We start from the raw sequence: 23,949 nt of genomic DNA, 5'->3' as shown, positions 1-23,949 counted from the left end.
GGGGCGACTGTACAACAGATTATCGATCAGGAAATATCCATGGTCGTAGAGTAACTACTTGTCTAATGATACACACTCAGTCCTTCATCCATTCATCCACCCACCCACCTGCTCACCCACAATCACCCAACCACCCACCCATCTTGCTCACCCATCCACCCACATTCAACCACCGACCCACCCGCTCATCTTGTCCACCCACTAGCCCAGCCACGCTGCCCCACCAAACACACCCTCCCAGGTCACCCACCCCACCCACCTCAGTGTCTGCCCACCCCAGCCATCCACCCTCCACCCGACCCTACTTAATACTGATATAGTGTAGTTTAGTTAAAACTCTAAGGCAACTGGCCCTCAATCTCCACCAGGCTGATCTGATTAGTGACTTGATTAATTCTAATTTTGGCCTCAGGAGCGCCACTTTAGCAATTTTAAGCAACACAAATAAAATCCCGTTAAAAAGTCACCCCATTTAGAACCCTTTAATCTGCCCTATAAAATTCCCCTCAATATCCACAGCGGACGAACACAGTGACAGACAGACACACTTTCAAAACTATAGATAAGATGTTGCTTAGTCATGGTATTCTACTCGACTTTGTTCAGCTAGTAAATGCCTCTCGTACTGAAGAGATCAATGAACTAGCCTACATCTAACCTCTTGAATAGTCTCCTAAACTGAAATACGTCATCTGAAGGTAGCAACAGTGAAATTTAAAATACGCCACTTAAATGAAGGAATTAACTGCCCTATACCTTCCTCTCCCTCCACCCTTCCTCTTCCATCTTCTCCTTCCCTCCCTTCTCCCTCCACCCTTCCTCTTCCATCTTCTTCCCTCCCTTCACCCTTCACCCTTCCTCTTCCATCTTCTCCTTCCTTCCCTTCTCCTACCCCTCTTCCTCCTTATCCTCTTCTCCTCACTCATCTCTCCTTTCTCCTCCTCCTCCTTCTCCTTACCAGTGTTGCCAGATGAACAGTTTCTCGGCTAGATTTGGCCGATTTTTTAAACATCTAGCCAGGAAATATTTCATCTAGCCAGTTAGCCGAAAACCCACAACGCTTCGCCATTTTCTAGCCATTTGTAAAATAAATTGTAATGCTGTTTTTACGTTCATTTGAGTAAGAAGATAATTACGGTATCATACTTCTACCTCCAAATACTATTGTTCGTCAAAAATAAAAAATGGAAGGTTAATTATTTTACGCCAAGACGAACAGAAGCGAACGTGAACGAGACGGTCACAATCTCACACGTCCAGTACAGGTGGTACTCTAAGTGGTAAAGACGTGTCCAGGCTAGCGTTCGCCCTGGCACTGACATCCCCTTCACCCACGCATATGTCGTAGAGATGTGGACAAGCTAGCGTTACTGTGGCACTGACACATCTCCACACTCAGGTATGTGGTAGGCTACACAGCAGAAATTATTGATATGGATACTGATCTGGACAAACACCTCGTGAGCGTCAAGCTTTGGGATCACAGTCCACGACGGGGATTTCAACCTCCGAATTCAGTGATATTATCTCCACAGTTATCGGACATTAAATTACAGTATATCGTGTAGGACAAGTGTAATCTATGAACTTTGTGGATTGAGGTGATGGAGGGAGTACTTGCATTATAATGCAACTCGAACGGTGATACGCAACCTAACTACTGAAAAATTTCTTGTGCTGCATGATTATGGCGCCAACAGTGTAATGCTACAATTACGTGTAAGATCTTGAGAATGCATTATCCACTGTTCATAGAATACAATGTCTACTCACGGGTCGCCCGGGAGCAAAAGAAAACGCGCCCACTCGTGGGTGATGACGTCACACTCTCCTCTCTGGTGTCCCGCGTCCCAGCTCATACCTTACATTGTTATGCACTTAAATGTCTCATTCTTTCCTACCATATCCTAACATGTACTTGCACAATATGTTAGAAATGATGCAAATAAAGAATTTACTAATCTCTAGCCAAACAATTCATTGGTTTTAGTCATAGCATGCTCATATCATTTATAAGCTTGGAAACAGTATTTATGCATATTGACTAGAAAATTCTCATGTCATACTTAAAGTTCATTGAATATGAATCTCTCTCTCTCTCTCTCTCTCTCTCTCTCTCTCTCTCTCTCTCTCTCTCTCTCTCTCTCTCTCTCTCTCAAGCAATCAATCAGTCAGAATTGTATACATCTTTTTATCAGTTATCGGTTTACTCATTTTGTTTACAGTTTTTCTGGATGAAATGATTTTTAAAAGTTAGTACTCGCAATATAAAAAGCATACGACAACGAGCAAAATAAATAATTACTTCATAAGGAGAAACAAATTCAGCAGTTTGACAGGCTAGATTGTGGGCCGTGGCTTTTCCAGGTTGCAGGGTTTTAGCTCCATGGTGACAAATAAAAAATTGATGAAACCTATCTTTGAATTCCTAGAATAATTAAAAACAATGGAAAAGTTGTTTATTTGTCACCATGGAGCTAAGCCCTGCAACCTGGAAAAGCCACTGCCCACAATCTAGCCAGTCAAACTGCTGAATTTGTTTCTCTGCCTTATGAAGTAATTACTTATTTTGATCCCTGTCGTATGTTTTTTAGAATGTGAGAACTGAATAAAAAAAATATTTCGTCCAGAAAAACAAAAAAATTAGTAAACTGATAAGATAATAAATAATGTATAAATTTACTGAATGACTGATTGCTTGAGAGAGAGAGAGAGAGAGAGAGAGAGAGAGAGAGAGAGAGAGAGAGAGAGAGAGATTGATTCATCTTCAATGAACTTTTGAGTATGACATGAGATAATTTTCTAGTCTATATGCTTAAACAGTTTCACGGCTTATAATAATATGAGCAGGGTACGACTGAAACCAATAAAGAGTTTGGGTAGAGATGAGTATATTATTAATTGCCTCTTTTCTGACAATATGCAACCATATGTTAAGATATGGTAGGAAAAAAGAAAATTTTTACTGTGTAACAATGTAAGGAATGAGCTGGGACGCGGGAGACGAGAGGAGAGTGTGACGTCATCACCCGAGAGCGGGTACGTTTTCTTTCGCTCCCGGGCGGCCCGTGAGTAAACATTGTATTCTATAGACATTGGCATTATCTACGCCTTATTGCACAGATACGTAACATTGATGTAGCTACATATTTCAGTGTCATAATATTTCTTCTATGAAACATGAAATCCCTATCCATAAACGTAGGAAAAAATCAATAAATGAACGAAAGTGCAGAAATTCACATTCTGTGAAAATGTCACAAGGCACGTAATGCAGTATTTCTACAGAAGTGATCTGGAACTCTTAGACTAATAGAAGTATAACTTTCATCCTTATTTTAGCAGTAAACTGCTGTTTTAGTTATAATATCATTCCCACGGTAGTACAGTATATTTTATCCAGAAAAACATCATAAAATCAGATGTGGATTATGGATCAAAGAAAATTTTTCTTCTGACGAGGTCATCGAGATCACAGTTATTTTACAAACCTCCTCAAAACAAGGAAACCATATCAATATCAAAGAGGTCTACCTATTTCACAATGGTATTGTAGCCTACCTCGAAATTACACATCATGAGGACACTATCTATCTATCTATCTATAGCCCGACGCCCTAATCCCGCAAAGGGTGGCCGCAGACAAAACGCCTCCAAGTCACTCTGTCACCCACCATTTGACTACCCTCCCCCCAACTCACCCCCCCCCCTCCCTCATATACCTCTCAACTCCATCCCTCCACCTCATCCTCGGTCTACCTCTCCCTCTCCCTCCCTCCACCTCACCTACATACACCCTCTTAGTCAGTATTTCATTCTCCATTCTCTCCACATGTCCAAACCACCTCAGTGTATTTCTCCTAATCTTCTCAACCACATCCACATCTACCCCACAACGTTCCTTCACTTCTTCATTCGTCAACCTGTCCCTCCACGTCACTCCACATGCTTCTCTCAAGTAACTCATTTCCACTGCTCTCACTCTTGACTTGTTCCCCTCTTGCAAGGTCCACGTCTCGCTTCCATACGTCAGGGTAGGGATCACAATACCATCATGCAGTGACTTCTTAACTTCCATACTCACCTCCCTATTTCTCATCACTGCTTTCAGTGTACCAACAACCTTCCATCCCTGCTGTACCCTCTCACGTACTTCATCCCCCAAAGTTCCATCCTTACTCATCACACTACCCAAGTACTTGAATGCACTCACATTCTCCATATCCTCACAATCCAACCTCACTGCACACTCTGTGACTTCATTCCTCTCAAACACCATAACTTTACTTTTGTTTACATTAACTTTCAGCTTCCTCCTCCTACACAGTCCCAAATTCATTCACCAAACCTTGCAACTCCCATTCATCTTCACTCAACAATACTGTATCATCAGCAAACAACAACACCGGAAGCTTCCAAATCTCACCCTCATTCATTAGGGCCAGCCCCACATCCACTGCCCTACCTTGCACCTCCTTTACAACCCCATCCATATATATATTAAACAGCCATGGAGACATCACACACCCCTGTTTCAGTCCCACATTGAGATCAAAGAACTCACTCAGCTCACACGCTGCCTTTAAAACTGAGCAGCCTCATGCAAATGACTTTTTTTTTTTTTTTAGCATTAAGATGTTTATAATATGAGGGTCCCTTTCCGGGACGTGTACCGACATGGCAATTCCCAGTCGGTAAATGCGACATCAAATTTTTATGCGTAACCTCGCAGGTTAGGTTACGGGTGAAATTTAAACTAGCCTAATCACTTCAACGGAATGCTTTGAATTGTGTGGGGAATAGTTGGAAATCATTGGCAGATGCGACATCGTAACTGTTTTTGTGCATCCATTCATCATATTTCAATGTAAATGATAGATGCTACATTATGAAAGTGTTTAACATTAGATTATCTACTGAAGTCAAAGGATTTGTCGCTTGCGCTATGATGAGATTATTTAATATACAAAGCAATATTACGAAGACCATTTTCGCACACGGCATGACTACATTAGTTCGGCAGGAAGTGAAATTGAATTCGAATCGAGGTTAACTCAGGCATAGTATCTCATAGCTCAAATTGAATCGCCTGAAGTTGCAAAGGTTACAGTGTTACCACACGAAACGCGGAGATGTTGGCTAGCGAGGTGTACCTCTTCTTTTATGAGTGACTACATGCTGTGTCGAAAGCTTTGTGTGTAGTCAAAGACTCAAGCAGCCCTCGTCTGGAGTCTCTTGGTTATAATTCAGGGATCATTGCTAAAGCTGAGATGCAGTGGTCAAATATAACTCTGATAAAATGCACCAAAACTACAGCTACACTAAAACTTTGAGCAGAAGTACAATACAGAGATGCAGCTAACTCAGATTTATTCCTGGAACTTGCCATTTGTGCTGAATCCTCATTTTGCCGCACTCAAATGCTGACGTGCAAAGAGTATTCAGACAAATGAACTTAGTGAAAAACAAGTGCTCGTGGACCCTTCGGGCCCTCTCGCATTTGCTCCTGCGGAGGGCTCTCACGCTGCAAGCACGCTTTCTCGTGCTTCGCACTCGTTTCCTCGTGCAACTCACTCGTTTCCTCGCGCTTCGCACGCGCGTTGCGATCATTTTAGGTACTCCGAGTCACGTTTATGTGCTGTTCTAGACTAACGTTGTCACTACTGGCGGTCAAGGTGACATCGAGGGCCCATGATGGTCCATTTATGTGCTGTTCTAGTCTAATGTTGTCACTTGGATTTTTTGCAGCTAACCAATTGATCGTGTTATCTGCAGCTTCGGGAATGGAATCCAAGTTGTCCGCACGCACGTCCGAGATATTAACTACTCGGCCACGGCAACCGACCGGGCGCCGGGAGCGGCCATTTTTGGTCAAACTTTGATCGCCCATTAAATATAGTAAAAGTTTTTCAATCGTGATGGGACCAAGTTTTTTCACATCAGCGAATTTTTTGCGATTTTTGTGCCAGTTTTGGTGCAATTTGAATGTGTAGTTTCGGTTGCCCAAAATAAACACACACACACACACACACACACACACACACACACACACACACACACACACACACACACACACATACACACATGGCTACTGTTATAGTATATTAGATAAAGTAGGAAGTAAAATGAACAGATACCGTCACTGCAGTACTTCATATTCGATATGGCCTGAAAAGAATGGGGAAAACCTGACGTGCCTTTGAACTAACAAAAAATGTGTTTGATCTGGTGGCATGATGTAGTAAATGTGAAGAGTCGGTATCACCAGACAAGCCATGAACTTCAGTCACATGGCAGATGAAGAGGCAGAGCAAGACATCTTTATTCAGGATTTGTAAATTTAAGTGTAGAGAAAGTTGATTACTTTCATCATAGCAATAACTGTGTTTACATTATATTGTTTAAAAAGTTACCCCGGTAGATATACATGCAATGAAAGATTAGCCATTTTTTATGGCAGCTCCTATAGGGATTTTGACAATTTCCAGACAGTTTTTGCGCTACATTTAGCCGAAATTGACGAACCATCTGGCAACACTGCTCCTTACTCTTTATCTTCTGTCTCTCTTCCTCCCCCTCCTTACCTTTCTCTTTTCCACCTCCTCCTCCTCCATACCATCCTTCCTCTCTTCTACCCTTTTCCTCCTCTCTACTCTTCTCTCTACCCTTGTCTCCTCCTGCCCCATCTCAGTCCCACCTCCATTGTTTTCTCATCATTTTAATGTTCTCTTCTGCTCTTCCTCCACCATACTCTTCCCTTCCCCTCCTCTCGCCACAACTCACGTCATACTGATCCTTCACCAGATCGACCACATTCTTGGAGTCGCTTTCCATCCTTCCATACGAAGACGTCTCAACCACTGCCGACAGCCGCTGATACACTTCTTCATGATTGGGGTTGGAGATGGCGAAGATGATGTTGATGTTGTTCTCCTTGGATATTTTGTTGACCTGAAAGGAAGTTCAAGGATTACGGTGGCTTATTAGGCTCTCTGTTAAGTGTTCCTTTCCGTCTTATTTCTGCATATTTGGTGCGTTAATGTTCTCTCTGCTGCGTCATCGAAAAAGCAGTGTTATACAGGAGCATCTTAAGTTACTATAAACAGCAGATTCTTAATGAAAAGGATCATGAAATGGATTCACCACTTCAGTGCGGTGACGCCTTTAAAATTTTTTATTCCGGTTACTTTCCAACAATTTGATTCAGATTGAAGGAGGTTTGTCAAACTGAGGGAGTTAGATAATTATTACCTCAGCCAACTCCATTAGTCGAACTCATCTTTAAGTCAATGAAGAAAAATCGTTTGGTGACAGTAGGATTAAAATCTTAGATTTCAAAGTAATGAAGGGGCTAAACCCAAGCTAACACAGCTAATGTACCACTGTGTTTTGCATCATACCAAAAAGACAAAAAGATGGGTATATTTTATATAGATATACAGTAGAAAATGCACAGTGAAAAGCACAAATATCGAAAATACATTTATAATGGCAGATTTTTTTTTGAGTACACATGTATAGGTCCAAAAATATTATTGAGATTACCCTAAAGCATTTTTGGAATAGGTAACTCGAATGTGACACCTACAGAAAAAAAAAAAAAAAAAAAAGGTTTGATCAATATCTTCTACCAAACTCAATATACTGTATACTGTATATATATATATATATATATATATATATATATATATATATATATATATATATATATATATATATATATTGTGTGTGGGTGTGGTTGGATGTGTGTGTGTGTGTGTGTGTGTGTGTGTGTGTGTGTGTGTGTGTGTTTGTAAAAGTGCAGTTAATAGTGTATTTTAAAAAATAAAAGGTGAAACAAGAAAGAAACAGACCTCATCTTCACTGAGACGGAGGATGACTTATGAAGTGCAGCAGTTCCAGTGCAATATCTTACATAGGCACCGAGGCACTGCCTGTAACTCATTCTGATGGCTTCATTTTCAGTCTGGTGTCCCTGACCTTAAGTATGACATTGGCTAGCAGTCGATGTAATGGGGTCTATAAAAAAATAATATTATTAATAATTAAACGCGTTGCCTAGGGGCGTAGTGAGAATCCTTTCTGGCTCAGTGGTAACGTGCACACGTGTGAAGCACGAGGATCAGAGATCGAATCTCGGTCTGACCAGTGATTAATTTGTGAAGTTTCATTTGGGTCATTACATTGGTTGGCAGCGGTGTGGGATGTGAGGTGAGGCTTGGTGGGCAGTGATGTTGTTGGTAAGCTGACAGCGTCCTAGTCCTTACACTCCGGGGATGAGCTGTTCGGTGTGGTCCGCAGCGCCCCCAGTGGTGGCCTACGATGCTACGTTACCGTGTGTTCACAACTCTCCAGATTAATCACCAAGGGGAGAAAAGAGTGATGTAATGGGTCTATAAAGAGAGAGAGAGAGAGATATTTAAAAAAATAGCCCGCGTTGTTTAGGAGCTCAGTGGGGTGTCTCTCCTTGGTTCAGCGGTAACGTGCCCGTGTGTAAAGCGTGAGGACCTTAGATCGAGTCTCGATCAGACCAGTGATTAATTTGTTAAGTTTCATTTCGGCCATTACAGCGACAGCTCTATATCATGTTAGGCCAAAACTATTAGCTCTGTCAAGGCTGACCAGACAAGCATTCCAGGTTATGTCTTGCAAAATGGCGTGAAAAAGTGGTTAACCTGAATAGTAAGGATTGTAATGATAGTATGGTATCTGTTCTACTTAGTGACAAACACTATCTTTTCTTTTTCCTCGAATTTTAGTGGAATTTGCCAGTTGTCCACTTGAAGATCTAGTGGTGAAGTTTTAAGTTCATGCGTCTCAAGGCAGTTATTGATCCTCAGCAGTGCTTGCGTTTTTTTTTGTATATTATAGTTACCGGTATTCATTATTCAGTAATCTACAAAGTATCACAAATTTATCGTTCTAATTCGTGGCAAAGATGCTTGGAAAGTCTCTAAGTTGCCTGAGGAGTCTCCGATCCATAAGTTCAGCATTTTTTATACTTGTCTTACTTCTATTGTTCCATACTGAGTGTTTTTCTTTTTCTTCGGTGGTCACTGAACAGGTGACCTTATCACGTATATTCTGCTCTGTTGGAGATCTCTTTCAGTATGCTGCCATTATCGTTTAACACATCCTTGTATGCAAACATTAGTAGAGTCCTGTTTTCTGCAGATGGCTGAGTGAGTTGTGAGTTGAAAATCTGCAGTAATTTTTGTGTTCCAGTCTGCATAGCAAATTCATCCACCAGTCAAGGTAACAGTTTTTCTGTTCAGAGGCAACATAAAGCCAAAAATAAAAAATACAGTAATATGACGCTGTGCAAAGAATATACAAGACATATGGCACACACATATGGGAATGACAGGTTACTTTAGGTATTATACAAACTGCAGGAGAGGCTTCAGCAGTATCTCTTGTAGGTTTAGGCTGTCCTGGCCATAGTCATCGTGTCAGCAATACCTGCAACGGATGACGGCCATAGCGCATGTCACCAGGTTAGAGTTTGTCTTAGTAGCCACAGTGGTAGATAGCCACAGTATCCATCACGGGTGCAGATTTCTTAGCGTGGGTGACAACATCAGAAAACTCAAACACCTGCAACATATGCAATTCTTATTGCTTGTGTTGCTGCTCAGAGTGTCCACCTCGAAGTGGACGTCCTTGTGATTAACTCCTGTCGGCTAGTCAAGCAGACTGTCCACAAACCATCCAGTCACTGACCTGGAACGTGACATGTGACCTTAGTATGGGTGGTCTGGTGTCACAGAATCACGAGTGGCAGAAACTGACATTGAACAGGGGTCCTTGTCGACTTGCCTGGCATGGTCATATTCTTATACAACCCTTTACTATGGTGACAGTCACCTTTTTGTAGATATTGCACTCAGAAGAAGTGTGATAAACTTCTAGGGTCATATTCAGAAAAATTCCTATGCATGCGTATAACATTGCTTGCATTGCGTTTTCACTCATCCAGCTGCCAAGCACTTCCTAATCAAAAGAAAATAGATATTAAAGTGACAAAATACGAAAACGAAACGATCTTTTTTTTAACATATAGAAACTTGTCATTTATATTGTCTAGGATCCTTTATAAAAATATTCCTTGGTCAAAACTGTCACAGTGTAATGAAAGGGTCAGTGCTGATAATTATGCACAGCCTCCCTCACTGCCTGTGTCTACCTATCCTGGATCGTACCTCCTCCCACCAACTTTTTTTTTTTTTTTTTTTTTCATTCCACTAAAACAGGTGTGTGGCTTGGTGTTAGAATAAAAAAAATTTTCATTGAGAAGATCTGGTCTGCTTGGATCTGTGCTCATCTTGAGCGAGTTTGAGTAAATCACCCGCAAAATAATGTTCTTTTCTAAAGCCGGTAGTGCCCCAGTCCAAGTGCTTTCTAGGCAGTTTTGGAATGGGTTTACTTGACCTTCTTGAAAAGCTGGGAATAAACAGAAGGTTGCCACCAGTGTTTAGCCCGTTGGTTGGTTTATATTTGCATCAAATTTTATAACAACAATAAGATATATGTAATACTACTAATGCTACAATCACGCCTGTTATTTTTATTGCTACGAGTGTTCCAACTTCACTTTTTTTAACTGTTGCTCTTAATGCAGTTATGCAGTTAAAGTACTACCATTACTACTACTGCATCTTGTACTACTGCAGTTGCGTTCTACAGTTACTACTTCTGCTTCTATAACAACAACAACAATAACGGCAACAACAACAAGTAATAATAATAATAATAATAATAATAATTAATAATAATAATACCTGAGCAATTGACGGGTAGTCGTACTTGTCGTAATCAGTGTACTCGCCAGCGTCGTTGAGGTGGCACGTCATATCGTTTGGGATGATGACGCCTGCCAGCTGGTTCACAGAGAGGAAAGAGAAGTTAGGAAAGTTACTGACAGCTAACTGGAACCGGGTGTCTTTGCGCTCACTGAAACCACACACACACACACACACACACACACACACACACACACACACACACACACACACACACACACACACACACACACACCACATTCATGTCATTCATTCTCACACTCCATGCAATCCACCATGCTCTACATCCATGCTTATTAATCCTGCACCTCATGCCACACCTTCCCAATACCATATACATCACACAACGCAGCTCAGACCCACACACCATTGACAACCCCCACCACCACCACACCCACCAGATAAAAAAAAAAGTTACCCCTGCACTTCTTTTCCTCTTTTCCTTCCTCAGCATCACGTCACATGATATATATATATATTTTTTTATCTAGCAGCTCCCACCACATATCCACAACACACCACCACAACACCTTCCACCACGCTTCACCACACTGTGTCACTTCATTTACCCCTTCCACCACACCACATTATACACCCCATAGTTTCCTTTAGTATTTCATCACACCACCAAAACTTTCAAACCTCATGCACACAGTACCACACAAGGCCTTTGCCACCATACCATACCACCAGAACTCTCCCTCTGATCACACTCTAATACATCACCGGTTTCCATATTCCGGGTATCCACCACACCACATCACATCACCACAGCACCATAATACACCATACTACCACAACTCCCTTTCCCATCACACATCTCACCACATAACATTTCGGCGCCATATCACACCATACCACCACAACTCTCCTTCCCATCACACACCACATCACATCACAGCACCATACTACCACAGCTTCCCTTCCTATCACACACCACACCACACCACTATACACACCCTGCCGTCTCCCGCCTGATGGAATTTGGCGTCCGTGGAGAAGATGAGAATTTTCCTTGCCGTCTTCCTCCAGCCTATCTGATCCGTGCACACCATGGCTTGCATCAGGGCGTCGAAACCTCCCTCAGGGGCATCCATGTTGCCCGAGATGGAAGCAGCACTCACCCTTTGCTGTGGAGAAGAAGAAGAGGAAGAAGGGTTAGGATTGAGGGATTGTATTCTATGTGGCTTGGGCAATTCAGTAGCGCGTTTTCTTCAGCGATTTGTGCTGACTGTTACACCCTAATATCCTTTTATATATCAACGATAGAAACTGTGTCTATATAGAAACTATATAGATATTATGCGAGGGAACATTAAGATGTTTTTCTCTTGGAAAGAACAATAATAGCGGGCCCACGGCCTTTGGTTCCTTCTTCCTCGCATAAAAGAATAAAATAAAATAAAATAAAATAAATTGCTAAGAAGGGGGTGATACTAAGCCTCCTACGACACCAAAAATTCGGCCCTAAAGCCTGTTGATGAAACGAAGGTTAAAGACAATTACTTTTGTTGTCCAAATCTTACTCTTAAATACTGTGCGACCCATAATGATCGATGTTGTATCCAGATCCCGAATTGTACTGTTGGGTGAACGGGAGGAAACAAACTTTCTCCAAAAATCCATCCGGTCTGAGCCATCGATTTGCTGTCTGGATATGCTACCACTGCACCACCGGCTGCCCAAGGGAAAACGAAGGGCAAGACGGATTACGGCCAGTCCTCACTATACGTAAGGGATGTTCTCCAAAACTGCACATTTTCCATTCAGCTTATATTGTTTACTGAGAACCTTCCAAGGCAGCTTTATAGGCAGCAGTGGAACTGTGATTTTTGGCATTTTTTATGTGCGTTACTATGAACTTAACAAAAATTATAATAATAAAAGTACAGAAGTACTAGGTAAATGTGGGACCATATGGTCATGGCTACAGTGAAGCATCTAATAGGATTTTACCAAACTGAGGCACCGTATGTGCTAAAATCTGAAGAAAGTGACTGACTGACCAGGCAACTCCTAAAGATGTTCCTACATCTAAAAATAGCGACATACAACGAGGGCCTGCTGTATAACCCAATCATCACCATCATGTGGTGCTAGAGGACTCATTCTTGAAGTGGCATCGACAAACAACCAGGCATCTCCTCTCCCTGGTTACACAAACGTCCCTCGTCTCCCTCCTTAGTCCGCAAAAAGAGGATGGTGGACTGCAGAAAGACAGTTTCAGCTGGCAGTCCACCAGCTTCACGTTCAGATGAGCCTGGAGCCACAAGAATAACGACAGTGATTTCTGTTTATTGTATTCTTGCGAGTTTGTCTAGCTTAAAGAGGAATTCTGTAACTGAATGAATAGAAACAAATTCTAATAGCCATTTTATGAAAACAAGTGTTATTTTCACTCATGGGGGCAACCACCAGACGATTTGTTGAGCTTTGGAGAGGCTTGTCTGACTGAAGTACTTAGTAACAACAGTATGTAGCCACTTACGTCAGTGAATCTTTTTATCAATTGCACTAATTCTTTCAATTTCCTAAATTCACGCCACATCCAATACTGTGCAAGGAGTCCCAGAATGTCTGCCATCTGTCTGTCTGTCTGTTAAATTCTTTAACGATTAATAAGACTGCAACGAAAGTTGGCATGCAAATCGATTTCGAAAACGCGAGTGTCAGTCATAAAAATAATATACTGTCATGGGCATACTGTCCCTTTATTATGACCACGCAAAATTAATCACTACAAATTTTGGACAGAACTTAACCAAACTGTATAGGGAAGTTTAGAGCAAAACAATAGAGAATGAACTTGAGAATAAATATGAAGGTCACCGGATGAAATCATACATTTCCAGTTGTTCTCATGCGAAAACAAGAAAAAGCACTCAATGAGTACAACACCCTCGCCCACCAACTTGCCTAAGGGTCGAACATTTTACTTTGCTCCTGTGACACTGACCATCAATAGATTACTTTCAAAACAGAAGTACCCCGTTCTTGCGTAAGCCTTAACCCTTCCATCAATTTTGCTTCAAATCTGATGAAAAGTTTCTCAGTTTACCCAGAGACTTTGAACATGACATTATCCTGTGTCCTTAACCCCTGACTGATTCTTCTCCAAATCGACTCTATGTATCCTTGTTTTAACCTGAAACCTTCTAGAGTGTAATCCACATCGGACAGAAACTACTTAAAATGACCTTGCCAAAAACAGTAGGTTAGCCTCTTGGGTGATCCTCAGCTCATCTACCAAGTATGACCCGGAAAGATCAAAACTGTTTTAGTTATTTTGTTCAGTTACAGACACACGGGTAGAACTTTGACCTGGCCCTGTGACCTTGGCCTTTGATGATTGTTCTCAAAATTAAATTTCTTCTATTCTGACCCTTAACACTTCACCAAGACTGGGTCAAATTAGATCAAACCTGTTTGAATTGACCTTGCCATGTGACCTTGGCCTTTGTCCTCTACCTGTGATCTTGACTTCTGATTGATCCTTTTATCTTCATCCCATCCACAGAGCTTGGTCTATATCGGATAAAATCTTTAGACTAATCATGCCTTGTGAGCCAGGCTTTGGACCTGTTGTTCTCAAAAGCAATAAGTTTACGCCTTGACCTACGCTAAACCCTTCAATGGCTGGTAAAAAGTCAGATCAAAACTGTGATTAACATTTTTAACAAACACACACACACATATGGTCGGACTTTGACCTTGTCCTGTGACCATGACCTTTGATTGGTTGCTCTCAGAACGGAATCACTTCATTCTGCCCTTACCCTCAACCCTTTCCCAAGTTTGATTTAAACTGGATAAAAACTGTTTACGTTGATTTTGCTGGGTCAGCATTTGACCTACTCCTGTGGCTTTGACCTTCAATCTATTGCCCTCATAAACAATTAGTTTACTCATTGCATGACCCACAATCATTCCACAAAGTTTAGATAATCTAGGATAAAAGCAGTTAGAGTTACTGAAGACACACACACACACACACACACACACACCTATATATATATATCTATATATATATATATATATATATATATATATATATATATATATATATATATATATATATATATATATTGTTACATAGCCTATGATTTCATCATCCATTGTGTAATTCTAACGTACAGTATGCTGCATGTTTGATCACGAACGTGTTCTACCTCACTCCCCCCGTCCTCCCTTATAGTAGAGTAAGTCGTTCTTTCTGTTGTTCAGGGCAGGATTGTCAACTCTTTGTCCCTTATGGCTTCATTTGCGCGTCCTTCTTACAAGTTGTATCAAGCTCTGCCGGCCCCTATATAATGAGCTCAGTCTCTGCATTATTGCCACTTAGATCTACTCCTCATTTTGCTCACATCTCTGTCCTCCCCTGTACAGTTATTATTGTGAGTGCTCAGGAAGTCTCCAGCCATCTAGCAGCTGTGTAATTTGAGTATAAGTGTTATTGCATTTTTTCTTGTACTGTGTAACGTAGGGTGTTAATTCTTAGGCCTAGTAAAGTTTTTGTGATTCATGTGTTTTGGGTGTCAGCCCTTACGAATAATATTTTGTATCTGTAATAATATATCTTGCATTCACTGAGTATTACCTGGTATTGTCATTTTATCAGGGCTAAGATAAATTTACTCTTGCTAATTTCGTGTCAATAGAGGCTATTGCAGTTAACCATATATTTAACCTGTTTTTTGCCATTACATTATCCTTATGAGTCCTGAATGTTTTGTTGTTAGTTTGAGCATTAAACTTTAACTTGTAATTTTACCTAACTCTTTTGTTTTGAACCTGGAACTTTACGGGACAGTAGTGATTTTTAGTATTCTCACTTAAAGTGTACATTATCTTTCTCTGTTCCGTAACATAAATTTGGCGACCTCTTATCAGGATATTCAGGATATTATCATAAGGATATTGCTTGATATTTTGTGACTGTGATTTATTCATGATGTCTACTATTACTACGCTTGATGAAGCCAAAGATTTTTTGTCAAATGTGCAAACAGTGTGTGATGTAGAAAACAGAACAAAGAATGAACTTAAGCTTGTTGCTCAACAATTGGGAATTGCTGTTCGCTCTCATCATTCTAAAGATCAAATTGTTGACATGATTAATGGAAGCTTGTTCAATGTAACTCCTCCAGATGAGCAAACGCAGATTGAAATAGCTAAGTTACAGCTAGCCCTGCAGGAGGCTTGTGCTAAGGAGGCTGAATTTCAGGCAAAAGCTAAGCAGGCTGGGTTTCAGGCAAAAGCTAAGCAGGCTGAGGCACAAGTTGAAATTGCTAGGATTCAGGCAGACCATGAGTATCGCATGAAACAAGGTGGAACTGGATCATCTAGCTCTGATGATTTTGATGTGGCTAAAAATGTTAAACTTGTCCCTCCTTTTAATGAATCTGATTTAACAAAGTATTTTCAGTTGTTTGAGAGGGTAGCTACAGGTTTTAATTGGCCCAAAAAGTATTGGCCAGTACTCCTTCAAACTGTTCTCACCGGTAAAGCTCAAGTAACTTATGCATCTTTGCCTCAGGATCAATCTGATAATTATGATGTAGTTAAGAGCTTGATTCTTAAGGCCTATGAGCTTGTTCCTGAAGCCTATAGAGTAAAATTTAGGACAACTTATAAGCAAGATAAGCAATCCCATGTTGAGTATGCAAAAATCAAAGAAGATCTGTTAGAGCAGTGGTTAAATTCTAAGAATGTGGATTCTGATTTTGACAAATTTAAGCAGATGATTTTGCTGGAGGACTTCAAAAGGTGTATTTATAAAGATGTAAGCCTATATCTTGATAAGAAAAGAATAGATAATTTGTCTGATGCTGCAGTTTTAGCTGATGAATATGTTCTCACTCACAAGAGATATTCTAGAGAAAAAAGGAAAGCTGAGAGTAAGTACGTTGCCTCTACTCAGAGTACAGGTAACAGGAAAGAGAATAAAGATGATGTTTCTCAGGAAGTAAATACCAGCTCCACCTCTAGATTTCAGAAAAGTAAATGTACTTATTGTAGTAAGCTTGGTTATACTACGGAGAAATGTTTCAGGAGACAGCGTGATGTGAACAAAAAGGAGTCTTTAAATATTCAGTCAATTGGTCTAGTGTCCACCCTTGAGAGTTCCCAGAATTCTTTAACTGAGTTAACTGAACTTGCTTTGAGGGGTAACTTAAATTCTCATGATGGAGCTCCTCTTTTGAGCAGTAACGTGGGTGACACTCTCAAGAGTTCATGTGCTAATTTCCTGTCTGATGGTTTTGTCAGTCCTCTGGACAGTAATAACAGGAAATCAGTTAAAATATATCGTGATACAGGTGCTTGCCAATCCCTTATGCTGACCAGTGTTCTAGGCTCTAATGTTAATTCCTCTGATGAAACTGTAATCCTACAAGGTGTAGGGAATAATTACTTCTCTGTCCCTCTGTGCAGAGTGAATTTAGAGTCTGGTTTTGTTAATGGATCCGTTATGGTTGGGTTGGTTGAGACACTCCCAATGTCAGGTGTAACTCTCTTACTTGGAAATGATATTGGTGGAAGTCAAGTGTGTCCAGCTCCTCAGTTGTCTAGTGAGCCAATGGCTGCGGCCCAGGATTGTGATGTCCCTGATGTGTTCCCTGCATGTGCTGTCACTAGGGCTAAGTCTAAAGTTACTGGTGACTTAGAGGATAATGATGATGATGATGTTATCCTAGCTGACACTTTTCTTGCTAATTTGGACCACTCACCAGATGAGGCAGTACCCCGTAGTGTTGATAATTTGTCTCGTCAAGAGTTGGTTGAGTTGCAGGTTGCTGACCCTGAGTTGAAAGGTCTAGCTAACTCTGCTTGCAGTGAGGAAGAGTCAGCCGGTGCTTCTACTTGTTATTATATAAAGTCAGGAGTACTTATGAGGAAGTGGAGACCCCCAACAGCATCAGCCGACTGTGAATGGGAGGTTGTACATCAAGTTGTCATCCCTCGTGTTTGTAGGCAGGATATCATTAGAGTGGCTCATGATTCCAGTTTGGCAGGACACCTTGGAGTGAGGAAGACTGTGGCACGCATTTTGAAACACTTCTACTGGCCAGGTATCTTCAGGGATGTTTCCTGGTATTGTAAGTCTTGTCACACCTGTCAAGTTGTGGGGAAGTGTAATCAGACCGAAAAGGTTGCACCTCTAGTTCCTATTCCTCCTTTTGAGGCGCCATTCACCCGTGTGTTGGTGGATATTGTGGGCCCTCTTCCTAAGACTTCTTCAGGATTTTCTTATGTGTTGACCCTGATTGATATGGCTACTCGTTATCCTGAAGCCATTCCACTTAGAAATATCTCAGCAAAGAACGTGGTTAAGGAAATGCTAGGGTTCTTCACAAAGTTTGGTTTGCCCAAGGAGGTACAGTCAGACCGGGGAAGTAATTTCATGTCAAATGTTTTCAAGCAGTCTCTGAAAGAGTTGGGCATCACCCAGATCACGTCTTCAGCTTACCATCCCCAGACTCAAGGAGCGTTGGAGAGATATCATCAAACACTCAAATCGATGCTCAAGAAATACTGTTTGGAACATCAGAAAGACTGAGATAAAGGTCTTCCATTCGTTGTATTTGCCGCAAGAGAATCTCCAAATGAATCACTGGGCTTCTCACCTTTTGAAGTAGTTTGGCCATGAAGTAAGAGGACCCCTTAAGTTACTCAAGGAATGCTGGCTGTCGGAGGAAGATGACATCAACCTGCTGGAGTATGTGATGAAGTTCAAGGAACGGCTGTCCACTGCTTTACAGCTGGCGAGAGAGAATTTAGGAGCTGCTCAGGAAAAGATGAAGACTTGGTATGATAAGCAGTCCAGGTTACGCCACTTTCAGCCAGGAGATCAGGTTTTGATTCTGCTACCGGTTCATGGGCAACCTCTTCAAGCCAAGTTTAGTGGTCCTTATTTCGTGGAGAAGAAACTCAGTGATGTCAACTATGTCATCGCCACACCAGATCGTAGAAAGAACAAGCAACTTTGTCACATCAACATGCTAAAGTTATATCACAGGCGGGACGAAAATAACCCAGTCTGCACTGTAGCTGTTCCACCCGAGTCTGCAAGTGAAGTTCTCCCATGCAGCATGAGCCTGAGTGATAGTTTGGGGAAGAACCCTGATATCATGAATGATCTCCAGATTAAGCTTTCTCATCTAGCTCCCGAGGAAAGGCAGGAGTTTTCGGCATTACTGCAGGAGTACCCGCAAGTGTTCCGTGCCACTCCAGGAAGAACTACTGTGTTGATGCATGATGTCGATGTTGGAGACGCAAAGCCAATTAAACTGCCTCCTTACCGTGTGAACCCAGTGAAAGTTCCTCTCATCGAGAAGGAACTTGGCTACCTGTTGGACCACAAGATGATTGAGCCCTGTCAGAGCGAGTGGAGTTCTCCTGTCACTCTAGTCCCTAAGCCAGGTGGGTCACAGCGGCTTTGCATTGACTACAGACGTGTTAATCAGATAACCAAAACAGACACTCACCCTCTCCCTCGCGTGGAAGATTGCATAGACAAGATCGGAAAGGCTAGGTACATAAGTAAGTTTGATTTGTTAAAGGGATACTGGCAAGTACCTATGACTGAACGTGCTAGGGAGATCTCATGTTTTGTAACACTAGGAAAGACTTTTGCATGTTCTGTAATGCCATATGGTATGAAGAATGCACCAGCCACATTTCAGAAGTTCATGAATGTTGTAACAGAGGGTTTGGCAGGGTGTGTTGTTTATATTGATGATGTATTAATCTTCAGTGACAACTGGAAAGATCACCTATGCCATGTCAGTAAATTTCTTGAGTGTTTGGTTCAGGCTAATCTTGTAGCTAATTTATCAAAGTGTGAGTTTGGTCAAGCTAAAGTTCAGTACCTTGGGTACGTAATTGGTGATGGACATGTTGCACCACCAGCAGCTAAGGTTCAGGTTATAAGTGATCTTCCCAGACCTAAAAGTAGGAAAGAGCTACAAAGATTTTTGGGAATGGTAGGTTATTACAGGATATTTGTTCTTAACTGTTCAATTCTTGTATCACCATTTACAGACCTACTGAAAAAGGGAGTTAAATTTGTCTGGACCGATAACTATGAATCCTCTTTCAACAAACTTAAAGCTATCCTATTAAGTCAGCCAGTGCTCGCTACTCCAAATTTTGCTAAGCCTTTTAAGATGGCTGTTGATGCAAGTGATACAGGAGCTGGGGCTGTTTTGCTGCAAGAGGATGATCAGGGTATTGAACACCCTGTATCTTATTACAGTAAGAAGTTCACTCCACCTCAAAAGAACTACTCAACTATTGAGAAAGAGCTTTTGGCCTTGATTTTGGGTTTACAGCATTTTTCATTTTATTTGTGTTCTGGTTTTGACCCCATAGTCATTTATAACGATCATAACCCACTGAAATTCCTTAGTAAGTTTAAAGATAAAAATCAGAGATTGACAAGATGGAGTCTACTTCTTCAGGAGTATTCATTAGACATACAACATGTCAAGGGGAAAGAAAATGTTATTGCAGATTGCTTATCTAGACTTTAGACAGATTGTTTTAGAGTAATAAGAAATTTCCTTTGTAAATTTCTTTTTCTTTGTGGGGAGGTGTTACATAGCCTATGATTTCATCATCCTTTGTGTAATTCTAACGTACAGTATGCTGCATGTTTGATCACGAGCGTGTTCTACCTCACTCCCTCCGTCCTCCGTTATAGTAGAGTAAGTCGTTCTTTCTGTTGTTCAGGGCAGGATTGTCAACTCTTTGTCCCCTGTGGCTTCATTTGCGCGTCCTTCTTACAAGTTGTATCAAGCTTTGCCGGCCCCTGTATAATGAGCTCAGTCTCTGCATTATTGCCACTTAGATCTACTCCTCATTTTGCTCACATCTCTGTCCTCCCCTGTACAGTTATTATTGTGAGTGCTTAGGAAGTCTCCAGCCATCTAGCAGCTGTGTAATTTGAGTATAAGTGTTATTGCATTTTTTCTTGTACTGTGTAACGTAGGGTGTTAATTCTTAAGCCTAGTAAGGTTTTTGTGATTCATGTGTTTTGGGTGTCAGCCCTCACTAATAATATTTTGTATCTGTAATAATATATCTTGCATTCACTGAGTATTATCTGGTATTGTCATTTTATCAGGGCTAACTTAGATAAATTTACTCTTGCTAATTTCGTGTTAATAGAGGCTATTGCAGTTAACCATATATGTAACCTGTTTTTTGCCATTACATTATCCTTATGAGTCCTGAATGTTTTGTTGTTAGTTTGAGCATTAAAATTTAACTTGTAATTTTACCTAACTCTTTTGTTTTGAACCTGGAACTTTACGGGACAGTAGTGATTTTTAGTATTCTCACTTAAAGTGTACATTATCTTTCTCTGTTCCGTAACAATATATATATATATATATATATATATATATATATATATATATATATATATATATATATATATATATATATATATGTGTGTGTGTGTGTGTGTGTGTGTGTGTGTGTGTGTGTGTGTGTAAATATCGTATATATATATATATATATATATATATATATATATATACTGTATGTAGATACATAGATAGATTACTATGCATATATATTTACTGTACAGTATGTATGTATTTATATATACAGATAGATGGATAGATAGATAGACAGATAGATATATGAGCCTCTGTGGTACAGCTGTAGAGTGTGGGTTTCGCACGCTGGGAAAGCGTTCACCAAGCCACTTGCTACTTTGGCGGACACAAGGGGTGCTGTAGTTGAACCAGTGTCGCATACTAGTATGCTTGCACCCAATCGGCTTAAGGCGGGCCGATTACACTTGGTTCACAGACTACACACACATCCAAAGCCACTACAACACTACAATCACACTCACAAGCACTTCTCACCCTACATACAGTCTCTACAAGACAGCCTAGGCCACTGGGTAGAGATTCATTGGCTGTATCATCCCTGCTTTGGTGGGGATAGGCCGGTCCTGCAGTGGACCTCAACGGCTGATGATGATGATGATATATACAGGGGCAGGATCTCACTGCTACCCGGCGCATCCCCGGGTGACAGACAGGGGAAGGTCTTGTAGATATACAAGTACGAGGTACTGTCTTAGGCGGCGCGGACTATGGGACCCCCTGTATATATATTGGACTCCACTGAATAAAATGAATAAGGTGGTACAAAAATTACATCTTACCAGAAACTATATGGCAGGGAGGTGAGATTATTTGCCACAATCCTCCCAGTCAAACACAAGTTCTGTTGCAAATGATTTGACAGGCATTCTTGTTGGATCATCGTTTACTAAAGGTCCAACCGCACTACCTCCTGTGCTTACGGGCAGTGTGCCACAGAAACTGAGTAGGCACTGTGCTGGCAAGTTAGAGACTGGAGTATTAAACAACTGAAATCCATGAAGATCTATGCATACAATGTAAGAAGCCTCGCAGAAGATTACAAACATGATAACTTAATGACTGAACTGGAAAACATTAGTTGGGATATTGTAGGTTTGAGTGAGACCCACAGAAAAGAAAAAAAAAAAAATTCAGCTCGAAGACAGCAACCACCTACTTTACCAAAGAGGAATGCAAAATCAAAGAGTTAGTGGTGTAGGATTTCTAATTAACAGAAATCTTGCTGACAACATTGTTAAATTCAGCAGTGTATCTGACAGCAGCATCAGTTGTAAATAGATTGTGCAAAAAATATACCCTGAATGTAATACAAGTATATGCACCAACTTTTCAAAGCTCAGATGAAGAAATAGAAACATTCTATAATGACATCTCCCAGGTTATGGAAGAAGAAAAGACCACATATACTATACTCATTGGAGACGTCAATGCAAAAGTTGGGAAATCAAAAAATGGAGAAGCATGTATGGGAAAACTTGGAGTGGGAGGAAGGAATGAAAGAGGAGAAAGGGTGGTAAATTTTGCTGAAACTTAAAACATGAGAATAATGAACACATTTTTTCACAAAAGAATAGGGAGAAAGAGGACCTGGAGAAGCACAAATAGAGACACAGAATGAAATCGACTTCATTAGAGCAGATAAGAATAACACGGTCACAAATGTCACAGTTATCAACAAAGTGACCATAGAATGGTGGGTAATACAGCCAGATTCAGTCTCAGAAGTGAAAGAATGAAGATGATTAAAGACAAAAAGATATGCACAATAAAAGTAAACGAAAACAAGGCAGCCTTTCAGTTGGAAATAAGGAACAGATTTCAGGCTCTCAGTAATGCTGAACGTGACATTCATGAGCTGAATGGCAGACTAAAAACAGTGCTAAGAGAATCAGCGGAGGTAGCAGGAAAACCTAACACAACCAATTCCAAGAAGTATTCAGAAAAGACACTCGAGCTAAGGAAATGAAAGAAAAAACAAAGAAAGATCAAATAGAACGAGCGGAATTAAATAAGCTTATCAACAAGAGACAAAGAGAAGAAAAAAGAAAGAGAAACATGGATCAGATCAAAGAATCCATTAAAAAGGAAAACGTCTGAAACAGGTCCAAAGTAAAATGGCACTAGGAAAGCAACAAATTACATAACTGAAAGACAAAAACGATTAAGTCATTAAATGCATAGATAAGATGGTGAAGAGAGTTGAAGAATTTTACAAAGAACTGTATACATCAAATACAGCAGTACCAATAGCTAACTTTTCAGCAAACACAAGTGAGATAAAATGAGGCAGCACCAGATGAAGTAAATATTTCTCTTAAAAATAGGAAAAGAGGGAAGGCTCCGGGAGAAGATGGAATAGTAGCAGATTTACTGCTGGATGCAGCAGTGGAAGTACAAAACAGGCTTGTTCACTCATTTACTCAATGTATAAAAAAAGAAGAAAATTCCCAAAACATGGCGTAATCCAATAGTTATTTTAAATTACAAAAAAGGTGACTCAAAAGATCTTAGTAACTATCGACCCATTAGCTTATTATCAGTCATTTACAAGCTCTTCACTAAAGTCCCTACGAACAGAATAACAACAACTTTGGAGGAAAACCAACCTCTTGAACAGGCAGGATTTCAAAGCGGGTATTCGACCGCTGATCATCTATACACAGTGAATCAGCTTATTGAGAAAACTACAGAATATAATAAACCTTTGTGCTTAAGTTTCCTTGATTACGAAAAGGCTTTGA

The 23,949-nt window shown here is 40.7% G+C and overlaps 1 protein-coding gene across 2 annotated transcripts in view; it reads right to left on the bottom strand.

The window, feature by feature from the left end:
• Nucleotides 1-23,949, bottom strand: part of LOC145415692 (integrin beta pat-3-like) — a 111,067-nt gene that overhangs the window by 57,706 nt on the left and 29,412 nt on the right. For both annotated transcript variants that reach the window (XM_080284907.1, XM_080284908.1), the window contains exons 5-7: nt 11,762-11,932; nt 10,782-10,880; nt 6,784-6,951 (exon numbers count right to left, since the gene is read on the bottom strand). In XM_080284907.1, coding sequence (XP_080141033.1) covers nt 6,784-6,951; nt 10,782-10,880; nt 11,762-11,932 — 438 coding nt within the window. The remainder of the gene's footprint in view (nt 1-6,783; nt 6,952-10,781; nt 10,881-11,761; nt 11,933-23,949) is intronic.

The sequence above is a fragment of the Coenobita brevimanus genome, chromosome 103 (assembly GCF_032717465.1).
Source record: "Coenobita brevimanus isolate Jiangsu-jjx chromosome 103, ASM3271746v2, whole genome shotgun sequence".
NCBI classification, from domain to species: Eukaryota; Metazoa; Arthropoda; class Malacostraca; order Decapoda; family Coenobitidae; genus Coenobita; species Coenobita brevimanus.
This window is presented reverse-complemented; position numbering and strand designations above follow the sequence as displayed.